This window comes from Carcharodon carcharias, chromosome 8 (assembly GCF_017639515.1).
Source record: "Carcharodon carcharias isolate sCarCar2 chromosome 8, sCarCar2.pri, whole genome shotgun sequence".
NCBI classification, from domain to species: Eukaryota; Metazoa; Chordata; class Chondrichthyes; order Lamniformes; family Lamnidae; genus Carcharodon; species Carcharodon carcharias.
The window spans coordinates 21353743-21377521 of NC_054474.1; the positions used below are offsets into that span (position 1 = coordinate 21353743).

Sequence of the window (23779 nt, forward strand, 5' to 3'; positions counted from 1 at the left end):
TGGTGTGTCTGACCACAGTTTGCCTATTAATTCACATGTACTTCAAACTTAGCCTGAATATTAGAGTATAAGATAAATCTTATAAATTGTTTTATCCTTCTGAATTTGTACGTGTCTGTAAAGATATTCCTGGGGTAAAAGGAATAGTGTGAGTTTGAATCATTTTCTTGTGTTTGTATCAAGATCTTTTCAACCTTTTTGTCTGGTGTAATATAGTTCATTTTTTCCTGTTTAATAAATATTTTATTGTGTGTGTTAAAAGTTCATTAGCAGACTCCTGTGAATTTGTTCAGTAACTTTCCTCCACAGTTTCTAAAAAAAGGTTAGGATCTTTCAAGCCAGGTTTCCCTCTGGGATCTGACTTGCCCAGTATGAACATCAGCCGGGATCGTAACAGATGTTGTCAAAACTTTCCACCTTGTACTCATCAGGACAATTGCAAGAATACCAATATCAGGGGAAGCAGGAATATCATGTTCTCTCTTTTCATACAGTACAAAGTTGTTGCTTCCCCTGACATTGGTATTCTTGCAATTGTACGAATGAGTGCAAGATGAAAAGTTTTGACAAAACATCTTTTTTCAGCAATATACAAGTTCTGTACTACCAAACAATTATAGGTATCATTAAGTTACACTCCTCTTTGCCCTAAGTATACCCAGTCATGAGTTTAAAAAAAAATGCCAAACCGCTGCAATTTTACATTTTCAAACAGGGTTTATAGCTGAAACATTAATTAATTTGTGGTTTCTAGCCAATGTTGCCCAACCTGTTGAGTCTTTCTGGTGTTTGTTTTTTTTATTTGCAGTTTTATGAAGTGTTCTGTCAAGTGCAGGGCTCAAAAACAGCAATAGTCCACTAAACAATTAGTAGCAAACCAACACTGAACACACAATTTGCCAAGTGGACCCAAGAATGGATTTTAATGTCAATATTTGCTCACTTCACTGCTCCGAAGTAAATTCAATTTCTTCTGTTAACACTCTATATTACAATTACCAACAAGGAGAACAACAATTTTGCACTTTGGAAGGAGTAATTTGACAAGGAAGTATTCAATGAATGGCATGACACTAGGAAGTTCTGAGGAACAAAGGGACCTTGGCATGTGTGTCCATAGATCTCTGAAGGTGGAGAGGCATGTTAGTGGGGTGGTGAAAAAGGCATATGGGACACCTGCCTTTATCAATCGAGGCACAGATTACAAAAGTAGGGAGGTCATGTTAGAGTTGTATATAACCTTGGTGAGGCCATAGCTGGAGTACTGTGTGCAGTTCTGGTCGCTGCTTTATAGGAAGGATGTGATTGCGCTGGAGGGGGAGCAGAGGAGATTCACCAGAATGTTGTCTGGGATGAAACATTTAAGTTATGAAGAGAGGTTGGATAGACTTGGGTTGTTTTCGTTGGAGCAGAGAAGACTGAGGGGCGACCCAATCGAGGTGTAAAAGATTATGAGGGGCATGGACAGAGTGGATACGGAGCAGCGGATCCCCTTATTTGAAGGGTCAGTCACAGGAGGCATAAGTTCAAGGTGAGGGGCAGGAGGGTTAGGGGGGAATGCGAGGAAAAACATTTTTACCCAGAGGGTGGTGACGGTCTGGAATGCGCTGCCTGGGAGGGTGGTTGCCTCACATCCTTTAAAATGTACCTGGATGAGCACTTGGCACATCATAAATTCAAGGCTATGGGCCAAGTGCTGGTAAATGGGATTAGGTAGGTAGGTCAGGTGTTTCTCACGTGACGGTGCAGACTCGATGGGCCGAAGGGCCTCTTCTGCACTGTGAGATTCTGTGAGTGCCTAATATAGACAGACAGTTTAGTGCAGCTCTGGGGGAGTGTGACATTGGTGCTGCATTCCCTCAAGTGGGACTATTCCAAATCTCAGATCTAAAAGTATAACTAAGGGAATCTGTCAGGAGTAGTGCAAGTACACAGCAAAGCAATGTCTTTGTAAATGTAAGAATCCATTTTCAGTTGTTGGTGAACCAATGGTCTTCACTGTTTACCACTGACTGCTCTATTTGTCTGACACACATATTTTCTTCTGAGCTCTGCAAACCCACCAATAATAAGCAAAATTAGAGCTTGGCAAAACCTACATTTAAATAATAGTTGCAATGTCTGTATCCCAGATATAAGACAGGTAGGTTTGCTCCACACAAGTTTAAACATTTAGTTTAACTCCTTAAGCTTTTAAAGCCTTAACTGTCTTGCATAAAGGACTGGTAACGCACACTACAAAATGTTGTACCATTACATCTTCAAACATCACAAGTGGAAGCATTAAACCACGCTTGCTTTAGATGAACTAACATTATTTTTTAAAACACCAACAAATAAAAAACCAACTGGTGCAAAGCAAACCAAATCAACAAAAAAATAAATCAGTCTCAACTGGTAATAAAAGACTAATGGGTAACCAATGAAACCACTGAAAACCATCTTATTTTGAAAATCGAAATATTTTTAGCCACTATCCTATTTGTTTCAGCAAAATCAGGGCGTCATCACACCACACATGACCGAGAGTGCTACCATCAACTTAACATATTCTTAAACAGATTTACAGCTACAGTTCAGCAAAAGCAGGATAACATTCAATTTTACATGATGTAATATTCCTGTCCTTAAAAATAACAAATACCCTTCCCTACCACATGAGAGTTTAGTTAGTAATTCATAAAAATCATGATGCATAGACATATTTCAGGTACCCATCACACTGTTTAATGCAAATTTGTGTGTCAGGCTTAAAGACAATCTTCTGCAAAGAGAGAAACCCTCCAGGAATAAAACATACTACAATGTCTAATATTTGAACTTCCCCAAAAACAAAGCCAGGGTTCTGACCACCAGTTTTTATAGCAATTAACTTATAAGTAAACGTTCCTTGATTTATGAATTATACTTTGTGATCTTAAATTTTCATACCACTAACCTCATCAACAAAACAAAACTTTTTTTTTCAACATAATATCCTATATTCCTCTGTGGTCAATGTTATTAAAAAAAACGAACAATAACTTTCAGCATCTGCATATAAGCAGTTAAATGTGGAAATCAGGAAGTTGCTGTCTGAGTTGTCTTGCTCCTCTACAAACCTTTGCAACACTTAAACCTCGCTGAGGCATTCAGCATTCAGACATGGAAGGTTGTGATGTTGTTGTGCTTACTACCTATTATCTACAAAATATGCTAAAAAAAATGTTAGGAGTTGTCCAGTCAAGCAAAAGCAAAATGTTTCAAGAGGTAAAAAGCCTAAACTACTGCCAAACAAACTTACTGGCACAGCAAATTGACTGTGTGGAGTCTCAATACTTAATATTTTAATGATTGTTGGTCATTTTTAAAACATTTAATTTCTTTTTAAACTTTTTTTGTCATTTCTCTCTAATTCACATTCTCTGCAAGATTTTATAATTAAATATTTTAACTTTATCCTTCCCTGATTAGACTCTGCTGCCTGGACATTAACAAGGGCAGATTATGTGGTGGGCAGAGGTGGGGCCGGAGCTTCAGACAAGAAACCACAAAATCCAGGTTTTCACTGCACAGTATACACCTTATGCCATTGACAGGTTCCTCCCATGAAGCCAGGCTGATTGACAAGTTTGGCTCTCCCTTAGGCAGGGAAGACGTTCAAAGCAGGTGGGTCTGATCCACGATCCCGGGGGAAGGTAAGGAGAGAAGCACGTTCACCACCTCCTGGCATGTAAGAGGCATATACACATTCTCCCCAAAGCTGTAATCGCCTCCCTTCAGCTTCATGTAGGAAATGGCCACCTACTATAAAATCTGCATTGCACTTTAAACAGCAGGCTGCTAGCTGATTGAAAATATTAAAATCCCCAACCCAGGGAGCATGTTGGCAGTTTGCTCACTGCCCCGCACTCAGTTGAACATGGAAGTGGGTGGGTCAGACTGGGGTTTCAGTTGCTTAACAGTTTAACATTTTGTCCTGATATTAACTCATCAGTTTTTGGCTGTTAAAATTACTGCATGTCTCTGAAAGGATCCTTCCTGGTTGAGGAAACACAGTAGTTGCTAGCTCTGTTCACCAAAGTTCCTGATCCCATGTAGAGGGTGTTGAGCTGTTTTGGCATTATAATTACCACAAATCGCAGTGCAAAAGTGTAAATGCAATGAATGGCAATCGTCTTTCATCCACCCGAGCACAAATTGTGGGACACTATACTGTTCCTATTCTTACAGAAAGCAGTTCCTGACTTATGTTACGATCCCCATGGAGACCGATAACTTTTTAAGAAGGTATTTGAATTTCTAGTGACTTACTGAAAGGGTCACATGACAAGGTTTCAAGATTTTACACTTCTACTGCAAACATACAAAAATTGTCCAAACACTATTCAGCAACAATTTGTACTCTAAACTACAGACAAGAAACTCCCCATTTAACTTTCAACATGACTGAAAATCTCCCTCTACAGTTATACGTTATATCGTCCCTTAAGTGGACACATCATTCTTCAGAAAGGAACTAGTCCCAAATTACTCTCAGCTCCTGAGGGCTTGTTTCCTTTATTTTGCTTTCCCAGCCTGGTAACTTCTAATCCCAGAACCCACTTTAGCTGTGAGGGTTACAATGGAGATTTTTTCCCTCTATTCCAAGCTAGGTGAATCTTCCAGCCTCCTCTAAATCCTCACTAACTAGGTCTCTTCACCTGAGCATGAGTTCCCAGCCATGTTCTGTGTGGTGAACTATAAGAGTCAGCATTTTCACTACTTCAAGTGCAGGACTGGCTGCCTCTATCTTCTGCTTTCTGCCTCTCAAATGGCTGTAGACTGATTTGTCTGAGAGGTTCAGTAATATCCTAGCTCTGTAACCCAATACTACAATGGCTTTCTGTGGACATTTTTTCCCTTCCAAAGCTCTTTCCATAACAATGTGAATTACATGGGCCTTGTATCTAGATAGAAATGTTGATTACCCATCCTTCAACTTCCAACTCCACTGTATCTTGGAATTAAACTGACCATTGAAAGTGCAAATGTTTATAGTGCCTGACATTCTTAACACCTCCGCGTGAGACTTGGAGACTAACAGTCTACCCACAGTCAGCGCAACTGCTCTTGCAACAGATGAACACCTAGTACCTTCTCCCCAGTAAAATAACATTCAACTTTAACAACCGATCCACCCAGGCTTGTTGTTGGACAGAATTCAGAGCAGGTTACATGACCCCTTCATGCCTCCACCTTAGCTTAGACAGTCCCAAAACATAATCTAATAAAGTTCATATTTATATCACTTAACAACAAGCAACACCATAAGTATCTTCACGGCACCTTCCCATGCAACCGTAGAAGGTGCAACACCTGCTCCTTTACTTCCCCCCTCCTCACCATCCAAGGGCCCAAAGACTCCTTTCAAGTGAAGCAGCACTTCACTTGCACTTCCCTCAATTTGGCCTACTGCATTCGCTGCTCCCAGAGCAGTCTCCTCTACATTGGAGAGACCAAACGCAGACTGGGTGACCACTTTGCGGAACACCTTCGGTCTGTCTGCACGCATAACCCAGGTCTTCCTGTTGCTTGCCATTTCAACACCCCATCCTGCTCTCTTGCCCACATGTCTGTCCTTGGCCTGCTGCAATGTTCCAGTGAAGCTCAACACAAACTGAAGGAACAGCACGTCATCTTCCGATTAGGTACTTTACAGCCTTCCAGACTTAACATTGAGTTTAACAACTTCAGACCATGAACTCTCTCCTCCAGCCCCACCCCCTTTTTCATCCCCTTTTTTACCATAATCATCTTTTTTATTAATATTTTCCAGTTATTTTCATTATTGTTTTTAAAATTTATTTCCATTTTCATTCATTGTTTTATCCCCAGCTTTTAGCCTATTTTCAATCTTTCTTCCTGCTACTGTCCCCTCCCCCGACCCCACCTCCACTCGGGCCATCTGTCACTTTCCAGAGTGCTTATCCCGGTCTGGCCATTATCACATTTTGCTTTCTTAATGTTACCATTAGCACCTCATTTAGCCAGTACCACCACCATTAACAACTCTTTAACCTTTTGTTTATGACATATTTTGCCATCTCCCCTTTGCCGGCCTTCTATCCAGCTTCACCAGTTCCACCCCCCATAATCAGTATATATTTCACCACATCGCTACCTCCTATTAGATATGTAGAAGAGTCATACAGACTCGAAATGTTATCTCCATCTTTCTCGCTCCACAGGCGCTGTCAGACCTGCCAAGTTTTTCCAGTATTTTTTGTTTTCGTTTCAGATCTCCAGTATTTTGCCTTTACCGAAGGATATTGGTGAGTATACATATATACAGTCTGAAACTGACAAGCAACATTCCAATCCAAGTTCCCAGACCAAATTAAACACTGAACAATCTCAGCTTCCATGGAAGGAATGAACAAACAAATCTGAGAGCGAACGATTACATTCAGATAGTTAACAATTAAGAGACTTTTGTCTCTTTTGCCTTTCACTGGAGATACAGTAGAGCACAGATGTGCTCCATGCAAAAATTTCTGAACGTCCAGATTTCCCTTTTCCATATGCCATTGATAAAGGGCTTTGTCTTTCTGACAATATTTGCAAAAGGGATTTCCTTTCATTTGTAAGGATTATAAAATAAAGAAGTGCACCAAATTTAAAAAACTTAATTTCTTTATTCAAATTAACACTGACATAACTTCTTTAAAAATAAGACTTGATCATTTTTTTAAATTTTAAAACATGGCCACTACAATTCTGAAAGAGTTCATTAAACACTCGTCATCTGTACAGAGAACACAGTAACTTCACAAAAACAAAAATCACCCAAATTTACTCATTTTATTCATTCATGATATTCAAAGTTTAATGGGAGGGAAACACAGGCTCAGGCAGAACCCAGAGGCAGTGCCAATGCCAGCAGGAACATACAAAAAACAGCCACAATTCAGTCAATACTAATTATTTGAAAAACGGTATTTATTTCACGGGATTCTGCATTTTCTATATCGATCTCTTAATTCCTATAGAATTTTTGGTTAGTTTTACAGTTCACAAGGGAGAAGGGGTCCACTGAATAGTGTGGATATCACTGTAATGATACAACAGTGGATTTATGTTCAAGAAACAAGTTGACTCTAGAGCTGCAAAGAGCTTCATTTTTTAAAGACAATAAGAATGTCACTTGGAAAAAATATGGCTTTACTGCTTGACATAAAAGAAACGTGAAAAAATAAGGATGAGAAAAGCTGATCAAACATAGAAATGCAAACCTTTATAATGAGGCAATAAGAAAAGTTCTACAAAGAAAAATATTAATCCGAGAGAAGAAGGAAAAAGCCGAAGGCTCCAGCGGTTGAACAAAAATAAAATCCACACCCAAAAAACTCATAGGTTAAACAGTTATTTTAAAAGTGAGGGCGGAGTCATAGGGAAAAAAAACACGTGGATTAGCAAAATGAGTATGAAGAAGTGAAAGCATATCATGACATATCCGAAGAATTTTGTTTAGCTGGTACCTTGGCTCAGTTGGTGCCACTTGCGCCTCAAAGACCAAAGGTTGTGTGTGGTTAGAAGCTCCATTCCACAGGAGTCAAACATACAGCCCAAGTTACAGTTTTATCCAGTCTTAAGGTTGTCATGTGCACTGAAACAGGACACAAATCTCCCAGTGTGATTTAACTGAGATAACTGTGCCTTTTCTACTACTTCATCTTAGACAATCTCCCAGGATCAAGGATTACTTGTTCCCACTCCGGTTAGATTAATTTGGAGGTGGCTGATAAGTCCAATATGTGATCTGCCTACTCTGCTAAATAGAGGACATATGGTGCTTGGGTTCTTTTGAGGTTTGTGTGCTCTCACCGATGCCTCAGTTTTGCCTCTGCACATTCCCAATCAAGTCTCTCATGTTCAGTGACTTCCCAAATGAAACCTCTTCATTTTTGTCAGTCACAAGCCAGTCTCCCTTGAGTCGGCGGGAATGTTTAACCTCTTCAGGCATGAAGAGATCCCTAAAGGGTTTCTGCTGTCCTCTAGGGACTATCCTGCCACAATCAAATTCCAAGTAGAGAAGCTGATTCGCAAGTCTGGTGTCAGGCAGAAGAACAACACGTTCTGCCCAGCAGAGCTTTTGCTGAGTGATGAGCACCTCAATGCTGAGCAAGTCAGCTTGAGAGGGGATGCTGCCCTTGGACCGCCTTTCTCACCACCGCTGGTTGTAATTCTCTGGGGCTTTGAGGTACCTGCTGTAGGTTTCCCAAGTCTCTGGAGCAGATAGGAGCACAGGAGTCATTGCTGCCCGGTACACCATGACCTCACTCTCAGGTTTAAGATCCTGGTCCTCAAATACTCTTTCCTTCAGTCGCTTCTAACAGCTCAAGATAACTGCCCATTTTAAACTTGGTGCAGCAGTGCTCCCCCATTCCCACCTCACTCCTTTACCTCCCTATAAAGCACCACTATAGAACTGAAAAACCAAGTCAGTGCTTGCACAGCACAGGCTCAAAATGTTTTCCATGTTGCTGAAGAGTCCTGAAATAGTTGCAAGGTCCTTCTTTTCATACTTAAATTGTTCCAACACTAACTTCAAGCAGCTCCCAGGCCCGCCTAAAAACAGTGAGGACCAACATGACAGAGACCACATCAGAGGGATATAAAAGGCAAATGTGAGAATTTTGAAGTCCACGCTTTCAGGGACTGGGAACCAATATGGTTTGACAACGCTATGGATTATGGGCAAGCACAGCAGTGTTCTGCATGAGCTGAAGTTTGCAGAGGTTAAAGAATAGGTTATCAGCCAGAAGAGCATGGAATAAATATCTGTGGCAAAGGCATATGGTGAGGGTTTCAGCAGCAGGTGAGCCAGGGTAGTGTACTGTATGAAGATAGCCATTTTGCAGTTAAACAAGTCATGGCTGTGAAGTTGGGGACATTCTTGTTCAGTATCAAAGTGACTCAGCACCTTTTATTGAGAAAATTCTCAGATGGAAAGGCTGAGAAAACTGCATGCATAAATAGAATGTCTGGAACTTACAAAACAGAATCTTTACCAGCTGCATGGAAGAAATTGAAACCTGTCATATAGAAGAAGTCAATTTTGTGAGAACTCATAGCCATACCAGTTTGAAGAACAGTGGCTCATATCATGTACGTTTTCAAACTTAAAACAAAATACAGTGCCATGCCCACCAATACACAAAAGTACTAACTGGCCAGAACGAAAGGTTAACTACTAAACATGTAATTTCCGCTTGCAAGATATTTTTACAATGCAATTTCTGCTACATTTCCTCACTTTAATCCCCACTATCTGGCAACTGCAATTATGTCCTCGGTCACAAAGATGATTTATGAGTTCTGACAAACAACCTAAGCCAGGAACACTGTCACCCTTCTACAGGTACCAGCGTACATCTATTATTTCAATCTCTCTCCCCATATATTTCCAGGCACACAAAATACACTAGTTGATCTTGCCAATGTGCCAAAATTGATTGTTTGCAATCAGTCTAGTTGCTAAACCAATTGCTTCATTAACTAAGAAGATTTCTGTTCTAGCCCTTTACAGCTCCTCATCTTCAGATTTCCCCAATGCCATGTGCCATTCTCCTCCAACTATAAAAGATGACAAGCACTCAATTTAGAGACCCATATTAATTAGAAAAGTGCAATGTGGGTGACTTGCCTTCTTCTGCCCTGCTTTAAAACCATCTGGTTTCCATTCCAATGGCTGAATTTAGGAACACATGAGATAAACAATGAACCAAGGAATACCTTTGGGCCACCGACCCCCATACCCCTGCACTGCAACAAAATATTTAGGTTTCAATCACAACACTGCAAGCATTCTATAATATATGCCTGAAAGAAATTAATGATAGTGTTTTTTTTTCTTCATAGTTTTACGGTTTATACCTCAATGAAGCAATTTTGATTTTGGGACTTAACTGTTCCATACCTGCACTCAGTTCTGTATGATTATTTGGAGTGATGCCAACAAAATAACAATAAGTCACTATTTTTCTAGTATGTTTTATGGCCATTCCCATTAAATAGGCTGAAAAGTTGATAACTAGAGGACACAGATTTAAGATGATTGGAAAAAGGAACAGGCACCATTAAACATTTCTTTCCAAGAAAAGTGAGTTGCTGTGATCAGGGGTGCACTGCCTGAATGGGTAGAGAAATAAGATTTGACACTAACATTTAGAAAATAATTGTATAAATATGTGAAGGGAAAAAAATTACAGGGATCTGGGAAAAAAAGCAAGATAGCGTGATTAATTGGATGACTCCGCCAAAAAGCCAAAACAGGCACAATGGACTGAAAGATCTCCTTCTGTGCTGTGGTTTCATGAAATCATTCTGTACATCTTGAAGCTAGGAGCGGTTTCGCCCAAATCCATTTCCACTCATAACTTTTAGTGGGCATTACTGGCAAGACTGGCATTTATTGCCTATCCTGCAAAACCACATGAGATTGGTGACTAGACTTCTTTTTGAGTTGTTACTATTGGTTTGACACAATTGGGTGGTTACCAGGTCACTTCATAGAGGTTTCCTTCACTAGCACAGGTACATGAGCAAACCAGTTGCATTTTTACAACAGTCCAGCATCTTCATGGTCACTTCTACAGATGCCTCTTATTTCCAGATTTGCTTTTGTAAAACCAAGTTCAAATCCGTGGATTCAACTCCACATCCCTGCCTGCTGCCCAAAACTCCCTGTAGAACAAAAATCATTCTAACTCAGTCTTGAATAAATGCAATCCACTGCTTTCTGGGGTACAGAAACTCCAAAGATTAATGAACTTCAGAGAAGAAATTCATCTTCCTCTCCTTCTTAAATGGAAACTGTGCCCCCTAGTTCCTGATCCCTCCGTAAGGGAAAACATCCCCTCTGCATCTATCCTCTCAAGCCCCCTCTGAATCTTATATGTTTCAATAAGATCACCTCTAATTCTTCTAAACTGCAAGTAGTACAGACCCAACCTGCTCAACCTTTCCTAATGAGACAATCCCTTCATCCAGGAATAACCTAGGGAACCTTCTCTGAACTGCCTTCAATGCAAGTATATCCCACCTTAAATAAGGAGACCAAAACTCCTGGTGTGGTCTCACCAATGCCCTGTACAGATGTAGCATGTCTGCCTTACTTTTGAAGATAAACTGAAACGCCCGTGGTTCATAAAAATACACTCAGGATAATGATTGATTATTTGCACACACAGGACTATTGAGGATATTATGCTGAACTAAATTGTATGGTCCATGAAATACCAAAATTTGGTTTGCAATGTCAACTTAAACATTTTCAAGATGGAAATCAACTACTCCATGAGTCAAATGATAAGAAAATCAAGTTAGTGGTTGTAATTAGATCCATGTGCTATCTTAACAATGCAGTAAATCAAAACGTTCAATCTAACTAAGGAAGAAAACAATCCCCTACCATCAGGGGGAGAGGAGACAAAAAAAAAATTAATATTCTAGCCTGCAACAAATATAAATGCTCCTAAATACAATTCACCATTTAAAAATCATCAATATTCTTCTCCATTCTCCATGCTAGAGTGCTGTCCCACAGGCGTCAGCAATTGCACTGTCCCTCACCAAATTCCTCATTGTTTGTGTCCAAGCCAAAACAGAATGTCAGCTGGTTGTTCACCAAGATAGGCAGCTGGTGCCCATTCTTGTCCTCACCAAATTCACCCAAACATACACTTTGCAGTGGAGGTGACTGGATAGCAATCAGGATTTTTCACAAGCTGCACATAAATTGAGGTCAGCTATGGCACCATCATCACAAAGCATAATCATCAAACTTCAACTGGTCTGTATGACTCTGTACAACAGGTACACATTTAAACACTGTGCCATCAGAGATATCTTTTATTCTAAAAAGTGACAGTGACAAGTCATAGAATTGTTGATATCAAAAGTTGTGATTCCTCGGTCGTTTTTTTTTAACTGCTTTAATCTGTACAGCACATTTAATGGCCAACAGAAGGTACCCTACACAGGAAATCAATATTATCTTTGCTCTGTTTTAAAGTAACCCACAATCTGGTTCATTTTCACAACATTTGATTTTTTTTGGTGCTAACCCACAAATTATCTTATTTATTAACAACTTGCCATGGTGGGATTTGAACTCTTCACCTCTAGTTGCTTAGCCAGTATCATAAAAAGATGCTGAGAAGAGGATCTCCTCATGGCTTAGCAAAGAGCACAGTGCATACCTGAGGTACACAATGTACTACACAATCTCACATAGGGCAGTAGTTTGCCCAAAGAGTTGGCCTCAGTGTTCCTGGTGAGGATGGGGTGGGACAGGGCAGGGTGGTGGAGGTGTAAAAACAGCCAGCAAGAACTCCATTCCAGATTGTTGTCTCGTAATATTGATTGTCAGGGTCAGCTGTGGCTCAGTTGGTAGCACTCTTACTTGAGTCAGATGGTCATTAGTTTCAGCCCTACTCCAGAGACTTGTACACACAAATCTAGGCTGACATTCCAGTGCAGTACTGAAAGAGTGCTGCACAGGCAAAAGCTCTGTCTTTTGGATGACATGCTAAATCAAGACCCCATTTGTCATCTCAGGTCAAAAGATGTAAAAGATCCCACAAGCCTGTTTCAAAGAAGAGCAGGGAAATTATCCCTGGTGTCCTGGCCAATATTTATCCCTCAATCAACATCAATAAAACAGATTACCTGGTCATTATCATACTGCTGTTTGTAGAACATTGCTGTGCACAAATTAGCTACCACATTTCCTATATTACAAAAGTGACGAGACTTCAAAAGTATTTCATTGGCTGTAAAGCACTTTGGGATGGCCTGAGTTTGCAAAAGGCCCTACATAAATACCTCATGGCCTCTACATATGGATCTTGAAGGAGGGCTTATTAATCTGTAAGATAACTTTGCTTCTCTCTCCACAAATGCTGCCCAGACAGCTAATTCAGCATTTTCTGTGTATAACCCCTTTAGCTTGACAACAAACATTCTTTAATAAATTTAGAAAAATTTGAGCTAAGAGAGGCTTCAATATACTGATTTGTGAGTCTAAGCACAGAGCGCATTGGTTTTCAGATCACATACATTAGTGGATCATAAATTCCATGTTGACACAGGATTTTATGTACTAGATTTTGCCACAACAAGATTACTTTTTAAAAACTCAGGATGTGGTCCTACACCAAAAGGAAATGACTGAAGTTGAAATTGTAGCTTGCACAAGATTATGAGGATTATTTCTCTAGAATAATCTAATCAAATGGCAGAGCGGACTTGATGGGCCGAATGGCCTACTTCTGCTTCTACGTCTTATGGTCTTAATAATGCAGTGCAGGATGTGAGACTATTTTTTCTTAATGGCCTCAACAGTAATATTACTCTTTGCAGTAAATAACATTCTTGCAACAAAATGTTCTGGAAAGCTAGTTGCAGAAAAATATGAAGAAGCTCCATAAGTTGTCATGAATAGGGAATGAACAATCTCCCTTAGAAGGTGAAAATTCAGTCAAGTTCCAAACCGTCTTGTGTTTTTCCTGTCCCACCTTCAATATGCCCAGTTCCAATTTAATGAATTTCATTGGTCTTTTATTTTGCTGCTGCCCGCCTTTCCACAATTAGAAATTCATCCACTCACTATCCTAAACTGAACTTCAAGCCATCATCAGACAATGGCAACAAAATCTCAAAAATATAAAATCATGGTACTCTTTGTTTACCACAACCACATACAGCAGAGTGGAATTCAAGTGTGACGCAGCCAACTCACATACTTACAAGCTTCTCATGCAATTCAAAAGCCTTATATTTAACATATACTTGTGATGATGATATACTGCTTTGTGATAGGAGTATTATATCAGTTCATAGAAATTAATATAACGATCCCCTTACTCCAGAGGATGTGTTCAAAATGCCCTCCTTCCTTTAACATCACAAAGTCTAATTACTGTAAGTAAACAGCCTGTGATCATTCAGAATTTAATGGTAAAGTAAATTTGCAGATTAAAAGGTATTTCTGGGATGTTTTCTTTGGAACAAAGGGGGCTGAGGGATGATTTAATTGAAATGTATATAATTATGAGGGGCTGGATAGGTCAATAATTTGGGGGCATAGGTTTAAAATAACTGCTACAAGGATTAGGAAAGAATTCAGGAGTAAATTTTCATCCATAAGGTGGGGGCAAGTATGGAAGTCACTGCCTGAAAGGATGGTGGAAGCAGAAACCTTCTTCACATTTAAAGAACAGTTGGATGTGCACTTGATCTGCTGTAACCTACAGGACTACAGACTGAGAGCTGAAAGGTAGGATTAAGCTGGTTAAATCTTTTTGGCTGGCAGGCACAGATGAGCCAAAAGGCCTCCTCTGCGCCATAATTTTTTTTATGTTTACCTGTAAATGCCTATTGCCAAGATAGAATCAAAATTATAAACCAACTGCTTTTCAGGTTATAATTCGGACATTTTGAAGTGTGACAAATGCTCTGAAAGCTTCCTAAACTACAACACCATAAAACTTCTTTAAACATCTTGGAATTTTTCATTTTACATTAAACAGACTACTTAAATAAAAGAGTAAGAACTTTCACTTGTATAGTATTTTTACAACTTCAGAAGCACTTTACAGCCAATTATGTACTATTGAATTATAGTAGTTGTATTACAGGGAAACATAACAGCCAATTTAGGCACATCAACTTCCCACAGACAGCAATAAGATAAATGACCAGATAATCGGTTTTAGTGACACAAGTTACATAAATGCATTTTGTTTTCGCAGGGGCTCACATTCCACCCAATGCCTGACCGGAATATTAATAATGATTATTGAAGTTTGGCAGTGTTGACATTGACTAATGCAACAACATATTACTGGTCAACAAATTGTAGAATATATTATTCTTTTTATATAAAAGTTGGAACAGCATAAAATCGTTGTTCTTCTAAGCAAAACTTATAATTTCCTCTCCCACCAAATTTGTGATAACTACAGCGAGGATACTGTACTTAAAGGAAATACTCCAAAAGCATGCTAGGAGTTTTAGAACGAAACCCCCAAAGTACAATAATCAATACACCTCAAAAACAATCAGGCACTTCAAATTAAACCTTCCTGTCCAGTAAATTTTCTGGCTTCACTCGCCACAAGCAGACTTCAAGTGAAGGGTCATAAGAACACAAGACCTTCTGTTTATCGTGTAAAAAGTAGGTGATAACCCTAAATACAAGATCGCTGAGTTTGGATTCATAAAAGTAACGCAGAATGCGCCTTTCCAAAGAGTTAACATATCACAAAAAAACAGTATGCCTGATAGATTACATTGTTTAGCCTCATTTTAATAGGGGTGACAGAGCACGGTCTCAGTGTGTGGCCTTGCAAGCCTGGCTCATGTGGCAGCCTGAGGGCCTGAAAAGTCCCCGCCCCCTCTCCCCCCCACCAAAAAAAACCCAAAAGCGCCAATACATCTGAAAGAGGCAGAATAATACTCACATAGGGTCCAGCGCCCTTGACAACCAAGATCTGAAAGCGTCCAGGTTCTCTATGATCATCTTCCTATGGTCTCCGGCCCAGTCCCTGGTACACCATCAGAATGTCAGGCCCTCAGTGAAAGTCCACAAGCAACATGACAACAAACCAGAGCAAAGCCCAGGCCGCGCCGCGTCGCGCCACTAAACACCCGAACCGGTCGCGGGGACGATAGACGGCTCAGGCTACCAATCAGCAAGCGGCTCTCAAGATCACAAACCAATCAGGGGGAGGGAGGGACGGGGGGGGCCGGGACCAGGCAGGACCAACAAGTTAGGTCGTACTCAACGGCCTGGGAAGAGACGAGCAATCGATCGGTCCAAATTTCGGTTTCCTTTCCCCAGTCCGATAAAGAAAAAAAGTTGAAACTCGGGGTTTGTGGAATGGAATTTTTTATCCCTATGAAAAAATAAACACTGCTAAAAACGGCACACATTTACTTGAGGCCGAAGACAGAGTTGGGGGGGGGGGGGAAGGGAAGATTATGCCGCACTGCTCAATCAAACCTGAAAACGTCGTGCAGACAAGGCACTATTTGATAGGCAACAATATCGTCCAATCAAAATGCGGCTAACTGGCAGTGCTGCTTTTTCATTGGACAAGTGGATAGTATGAGGCGGGACGACCCGTGGTGACTGAGTGCCTCGCGACCAACAGAACAAACGCAATTTTTGTAATTAGAGAAAAAAATTGGGGTGCGTGTGTGAAATTTATTAATATGGCTATGTATCTGATAAATATAACCAAATCTTACTAAATATTAACAACGCCAGCAGTCACATCGCCACGTGATCAGGCGTATTTTGATGGACACCTGACGAAGCCGCGCCCCTTCACAGACTTCTCGGGGATGAAATAGAATGTCGCGAGATCATATCTTCGCCCCGCCCCGCCGCGTGCGGTATCTTAGCAACCAGAAACCCAGCTCTGCAGCACCCCCGAGGAATAGCTGGCCTGTGCACTGAGAGAGCATAGGAGCCATTCACCAAAGGAATTGCTAGATAAACACCGAATACAGAAAGGCAAAGTCGGACCATCCTTCTACATAAGACACTCTTGATGTGGGCATTGCTGGAAAGGGTGGCATTTATTGCCCATCCCACCTTCCACTGATATGTTGGTGCTGGTGATGGAGCACCTTCTTGAACAGGTGTGATCCATGCGGATTCTTTGCAACGGTCCCCAGGGGTCCGTGTTGGGACCCTTGATTTTCCTGATGCATATTAACGACCTAGACCTTGGGTATACAGGGCACTGTTGTAAATTTCGCTGATGATACAGAACTTGGTGAACTTGAGAAGAGCGGGAAACTCAAAAGGATATAAGCATGTTGGTGGAATGAGCAACAGGTGGCAGGTGAAGTTCAATGTGGAAAAGTGTGAATTGATTCATTTTGGGATTTAGAACATGGAGGAGAAAATACAAAATAAAGGGTACACCCGCTAAAGGGGATGCAGGAGCAGAGGGACCTGGGTATAATGGATCGTGTCCGCAGGGACACGATGTACAAACCTCTAGATAAAGGGGAAAAAAACGTGCCCAACATCACCCTCATACTGATGGCCACCTTTGTGTGTGGCTGCATTAAGCGGTGCGTAGACCTTCAGTATGCAAACACCAAGTGTCACTACATGCTGAGGTTCTACCTGTCCCCAGTGTTGCGAAGGCTGGGTCTGGTCATGCTGCCGCGGAACGTTCCAAGTAGTTGGACCGTGCCGTACCACCTGTCCCTCATGGAAAAATTTATACAGAGAAACACCTTTGACCACAAGTCCATCAGGCAGTGGTCGGCACGTAACGTCTTAGAGGCCCTGAGGGAAAAGGAGAGGGTGGACCCAGTGGGATGGTTCCCCGAGCAGACTGACAAAGTCATTTGGTAGAATGCCTCATCGCCAGAACTTTCCAACAAGCACCAAGATGTAGCTTGGCTGGTGGTGAGAAAAGCCCTCCCTGTCAGATCCTTCCTACATGCCAGGAGTCTCACCCCCTCGGCACGTTGCCCTTGAGGTGGCTGTGGTGGGGAAGATACCGTTGTTCACCTCCTTGTAGATTGTGCCTTTGCAAAGAAGGTCTGGAGAGAGATGCAGTGGTTTCTGTCGAGGTTCGTCCCGAGCAGTTCTGTGACACAGGACTCTGTGCTCTACGGGTTGTTTACAGGGACACACACCGAGACAAATATCAACTGCAGCTGGAGGGTCATCAACTCGGTAAAAGACGCTCTTTGGTCTGCCCGTAACTTGTTGGTCTTCCAGCGCAAAGAGTTGGCCCTGACCGAGTGTTGCAGACTGGCACATTCCAAGGTCCAGGACTATGTGCTGAGGGACACACTAAAGCTTGGGGCAGCCGCCACAAAGGCGCAATGGGGAAGGGTCGCTGCCTAAGACCTTTCTGCCACAGTGCACCGAGGGGCTGGGAACTGTAAAGAGCCCCTCGGGATGTACAGCTCAAAATGAATGTCTGCCAATGATATTAATATTCATTGTTTGTACTGATACACCTTGTGATTCATGTTGTAAAAGTTGAACCTGTTTGCATTTTTGTGATGGTGATTTTGAAATGGTTTGAAATGTTGTTGAAGATTTATGAATAAAGTATATTTTTGCAAAACAAACCTGGATATATATGTGCCAATGATTAAAGGTGGCAGTGTGGTTAATAAAGCGTACATTATTCCAGGCTTTATTAATAGGGGCATAGAGTACAAGTGCAGAAGGTTCTGCTGAATATACAAACATACAAATCAGGAGCATAAGTAGGCCACTTGGCCTCTTGAGCCTGCTCTGCCATTCAATAAGATCATGGCTGATCTGATTGTAACCTCAACCCCACATTCCTGCCTATCTCTGATACCCTTTCACCCCCTTGTTAATCAAGAATTTTTCTAGCTCTGCCTTAAAAATATTCAAAGACTCTGCTTCATTCTGCTTTTTGAAGAAGAGAGTTCCAAAGACTCACAACCTCTGAGAGAAAAAAATCTCCTCAACTCTGTCTTAAGTAAGTGACCCCTTATTTTTAAACAGTGACCCCTACTTCTAGATTCTCTCACGAGGAAACATACTCTCGACATCCACCCTGTCAAGACCCCTCAGGATCTTAAAGATTTCAATCAAGTCACCTCTTACTCTTCCAAATTCCAGTGGATACAAGCCTAACCTGTCCAACCTTTCCTCATATGACAACCCACCCTTTCCTGGTCTTCGTCTAGTAAACATTCTCTGAACTGCTTCTAATGCATTTACATATTCCTTAAATGAGGAGACCAGTTCTGTACACAACACTACAGATGTGGTCTCCCCAGTGCCTTGCACGACTGAGGCATAACCTCCCTACTTTTGTAATCAATTTCTCTCACAATAAACGATAACGTTCTATTAGCTTTCCTAATTAATTGCTCTACCTGCATACTAGTCTTTTGTGATTTGTGCATGAGGACACCAGATTCCTCTGAATCTCAGAGCTCTGCAATCTCTTGCCATTTAGATCATGTTTCTTTTTTATTCTTCCTGCCAAAATAGACAATTTCACATTTGCTCATATTATACTCCATTTGCCACATCTTTGCCCATTCACATCTATGCCCCTTTGTCGCCTCTTTATGTCCTCTTCACAATTTATTTTCATACCTATGTTTGTGTTGTCAGCAAATTTAGCAACTGTTCCTTTGATCCCTTCATCCAAGTCAGTCATATAAATTGAAAACGTTGAGGCCCCAGCACTGATATCTGTGGAACCACTTGTTACATCCTGCCAACCAGAAAAAGACCCATTTACGCCTGCTCTCTGCTTCCTGTTAGCGAGCCAATCTTCTATCCAATATGTTACCCCTCCCCCCCACCATGAGCTTTTACTTACCACAATAACTTTTGATGTAGCGCTTTATCAAATGCCTTCTGGAAATCTAAGTACAGTCCATCCACTGATTCTCCTTTATACACAGCACATGTGACTCCTTCAATGAACTCCAATAAATTAGTTAAATATGATTTCCCTTTCACAAAACAATGTTGACTCAGCCTGATTGCCTTGAATTTTTCTAAGTGCCCTGCTATTACATCTTTAATAATAGTTGCTAACAAATTTGGCAGATGGAGTATAATGTTGGAAAATATGAACTTGTCCACTTTGGCACAAAAATAGAAAAGCAGTATATTATTTAAATAGCTTAATTTAGATTGCAGAAATCTGAGGTACAGAGGAACCTGGGTGTCCTGGTACATGAATCACAAAGTTGGTATGCAGGTAAAGCGAGTGATTAGGAAGGCAACTAGGATGTTGGTGTTTATTGCAAGGGGAATGGAATAGAAGTAGGGATGTTTTGCTACAGTTGTACAGGGCATTGCTGAGACCACATCTGGAGTACTGTGTACAGTTTTGGTCTCCTTATTTAAGAAAGGATATAAATTGTGATTCACTCAATTGATACCTGGGACAGGGGTGCTTTCTTATGAGGAAGGTTGGACATGCTGGGCATGTATCCATTGGAATTTAGCAGAACGAGAGACAATCTTATTGAAACATATAAGATCTTGGGGGGATTTGATGGGGTGATTGCTGATAAGATGTTTCCCTGTGTGGGAGAGACTAGAACTAGGGGACACAGTTTAAAAATAAGGGGTCTCCCATTTAAGCAAGAGATGAGAAGATTTTTTTTCTCTGAGGGTCATGAGCCTTTGGAATATCTCCCCCAAGAGAATGGTAAAGGCAGGATCAGCGAATGTTTTTAAGGCAGATTTAGACAGATTCTTGATTAACAATGGCGTTGAAGGTTATCAGGAATAGGTGACATGTGGACTCTGTGGCCACAATAAGATCAACCATGATCTTATTGAATGGCGGAGCAGGCTTAAGAAGTCGAATGGCCTACTTCTCCTTGTTCATATGTAACTCTAAGCTTAACCTGGTAACTAAGGGCATCGAAACTTGGGGTGAATCTAGTGGGTCTCCCCTAAACCTTTGCTATTATTATTAAGCACCAAGTCAGGAGACCAAACTAGATACTGTATCCACAACCAAGCTACACAACATAGTGTAATATTATTTGTTGAGTAATTGATTGTTCTGGCAATACAGCCTAACACACTGTTTGCTTTTGCAGTAGCCATTTAGAACAAACCATGGGTCTTCAGATATTAATGTATGATGACACCTAGGTCCCTCTCCCGCTCAGCAGTCTTAAGCCCATGAATTTCAGAATCACAGAATGGTTACAGTGCAGAAGGAGGCCATTCAGCCAGTTGTCTCTGCACCTGCTCTCTGTAGGAGCAATTTACCGAGTGCCACTCCCCTGCCTTCTCATCATAGCCTTGCACATTCTTCCTTTTCAGATAATAATCTGATGCCCTCCTAAAGCCTCGATTGAGCCAGCCTCCATCACACACTTAGGTAGTGTATTCCAAATCCAAACCACTCGCAGCATGAAAGTTTTTTTCCTAATTTTGCCATTGCTTCTTTTGCCAATTGCCTTAGGTTCATGCCCTCTTGCTCTTGATCCTTTCACCAATGGGAACATTTTCCCCTATCTAGTCTTTCCCAAACCCTCATTAATATGAATACCCCTGTCAGATCTCCTCTCAACCTCTCTTCTCCAAGGAAAACAGTCCCAACTTCTCTAATCTATCTATGTAACTAAATTACCTCATCCCTGGGACAAATCTTTTCTGCACTCTGTCTAATGCCACCATGTCTCTCCTAAAATGTGGCAGCCAGAAATTGACGCAATACTTGAGTTGAGGCCAAACCAATGTCCTGTGTCACCATGGTGCACACAACAACACTTATATTTACATAATGCCTTTAAGTTAATGAAACATACAGGGTGCTTCACAGGAGCATCACTAAACAAAGTATGACACTAGGTCATGTAGAAATAATGGGCCTGAACTACTTTCTTACCTGAAATATTTTCGATCCTATCTCACCCGATGTCCCAACTCAGGCTGGCTGAGATCTAGGCAGTGCAGCACATCCCCAGGGCCCAGCATCGATTCATGCCAGGGTCCGGGATGTCACTGAACGGCTTCAGGTCATCCTGAATGAGGACGGTGATAAGGCAGGGGTCACGGTACATGTTGGTACCAATGACATAGGTAGGAAGAGAGATGAGGTCTTGCATCAAGAATTCAGGGACTGAGGCAGTAGAATAAAAATCAAGACCTCTCAGGTTGTGATCATTGAATTACTCCCAGTGCCACGTGCTAGCGAGCTCAGAAATAGGAGAATAGCGCAGATGAATACGTGGCTTAAGAGTTTGTGCAGGAGGGAGGGTTTTAGATTCCTGGATCACTGGGACCATTTTTGGGGAAGGTGGGACCTGTACATGCGGGATGGTCTACATCTGAACCAGAGCAGGACTAACATCCTTGCGAGCAGGTTTGCTAGTGCTGTTGGGAGGAGTTTAAACTAATTCAGCAAGGGGAGGGGACACAGAATGTTAGCAGAGCAGGGACACATCATAATACATTAAAACAATCAAGTCAGAAGGAGTACAGCTGCATTAAGTTTTAAGGGAGTAAGGCAAGGCTGGATAGCCTATACTTTAATGCCAGGAGTATTACAGGCAAAGCAGTTGAGTTAAGGCTGAGGATTGACACGTGGAATTGTGATATAGTAGCCATCACTGAGATGTGGTTGAGGGAGGGGCAGGATTGGCAGCTCAACATTTCAGGATATAGCATCTTCAGTGAAGACAGGGGAGGGGGTAAAAGAGGAGGAGGCATTTCATTATTAGTTAAGGAGTCAGTTACTGCAGTAAGGAGAGGTTATATCTTGGAGGGGGCATCAAATGAAGCTTTGTGGGTAGAGTTTAGGAATAAAAAAAGGGCATCCACATTGATAGGTGTTTATTATAGACCCCCTGACAGTCAGCGGGAAATTGAGGAGCAAATATGTGCAGAATTTACAGAGGTATGTAAAAATAATAACATTAGGGTAATTATATTAGGTGATTTCAACTTTCCCAACATTAATTAGGATAGACATAGTGTTAAGGGCTTGGATGGAATGGATTTCTTGAAATGTGTACAGGAGAACTTTTCAGGTCAATATGTAGAGGGTCCAACAAGGGATGACGCAGTGCTGGACCTAATTCTGGGGAATGGAGCCGAGCAGGTGGCTGAGGTGGCGGTGGGGGAGCATTTTAGTGATAGCAACCACAACATGGTACAGTTTAAGATTGTTATGGACAAAGAAATAGACAAATTGCAAAAAATTGTTTTGGTTGGGGGAGAGCGGATTTTAGTAAAGTAAGGCAGGATCTGGCCAAGGTGGACTGGGAACAGCTACTTGTGGGGAAATCTACAGAGAAGCAGTGGGGGGCATTCAAAAAGGAAATGGAGGGGGTACAGGCTCAACATGTTCCCCCTAGGGTGATAGGAAGGAGTAACAAGCCCAGCCAACCATGGATGACCAGAGATATTCAGGTTACGATGAGAAGGAAAAGAGAAGCTTTTAGCAAGTACAAGGGAAGCAAATCAGCGGAGGCATTAGTGGAGTACAGAAAGTGTAGGGTGGAGCTTAAGAAAGCAATTAGGAGAGCAAAGAGGGGATATGAGAAAGCTCTGGCTGGTAAAAGTAGGGAAAATCCCAAGATATTCTAACCAGGAATAGGATAACCAGGGAAAGAGTAGGGCCCATATGGGACTATGGGTGGAGCCAGAGGATATCGCTTGAGCATTGAATGAATACTTCACATTCGTCTTCACCCAAGAGAATGAGGATGAAGGTACCAAACTTGTTGAGAGAGACTGTGAGGTTCTTAAGCAAATTGATATAGGGAATGACAAGGTATTGGAGGCGTTGGCAAGCTTAAAAGTGGACAAATCTCCAGGTCCGGATGATTTGTGTCCCAGACTGTTGAGGGAGGCAAAGGAAGAGATTGCAGGGGCTCTGACCCAAATTTTTAATTCCTCTCTGGCCACGGGGGAGGTGCCAGAGGACTGGAGAACAGCTAATGTGGCTCTGCTATTTAAGAAGGGTTGTAGAGATAAGCCAGGGAACTACAGGCCAGTGAGTCTCACGTCAGTGGTAGGGAAACTATTGGAGAAAATTCTGAAGGAGAGAATCCATCTCCACTTGGAGAGGCAAGGTTTGATCAGGTAAAGTCAGCATGGCTTTGTCAGAAGGAGGTCATGACTAACAAATTTGATTGAATTTTTTGAGGAGGTGACCAGGTGTGTAAATGAGGGTAATGCAGTTGATGTAGTTTATATGGGTTTTAGCAAAGCCTTTGACAAGGTCCCACAGAGAGTCTTATAAAG

At 41.5% G+C, this 23779-nt stretch overlaps 1 protein-coding gene across 4 annotated transcripts in view; it reads right to left on the reverse strand.

The window, feature by feature from the left end:
* rbm27 (RNA binding motif protein 27) overlaps positions 1–15766 on the reverse strand; it is a 163209-nt gene extending 147443 nt beyond the window's left edge. For all 4 annotated transcript variants that reach the window (XM_041193308.1, XM_041193306.1, XM_041193309.1 and 1 more), the window contains exon 1: positions 15489–15766. In XM_041193308.1, coding sequence (XP_041049242.1) covers positions 15489–15547 — 59 coding nt within the window. In that variant the 5' untranslated portion in view covers positions 15548–15766. The remainder of the gene's footprint in view (positions 1–15488) is intronic.
* Positions 15767–23779: the final 8013 nt, after the last annotated feature.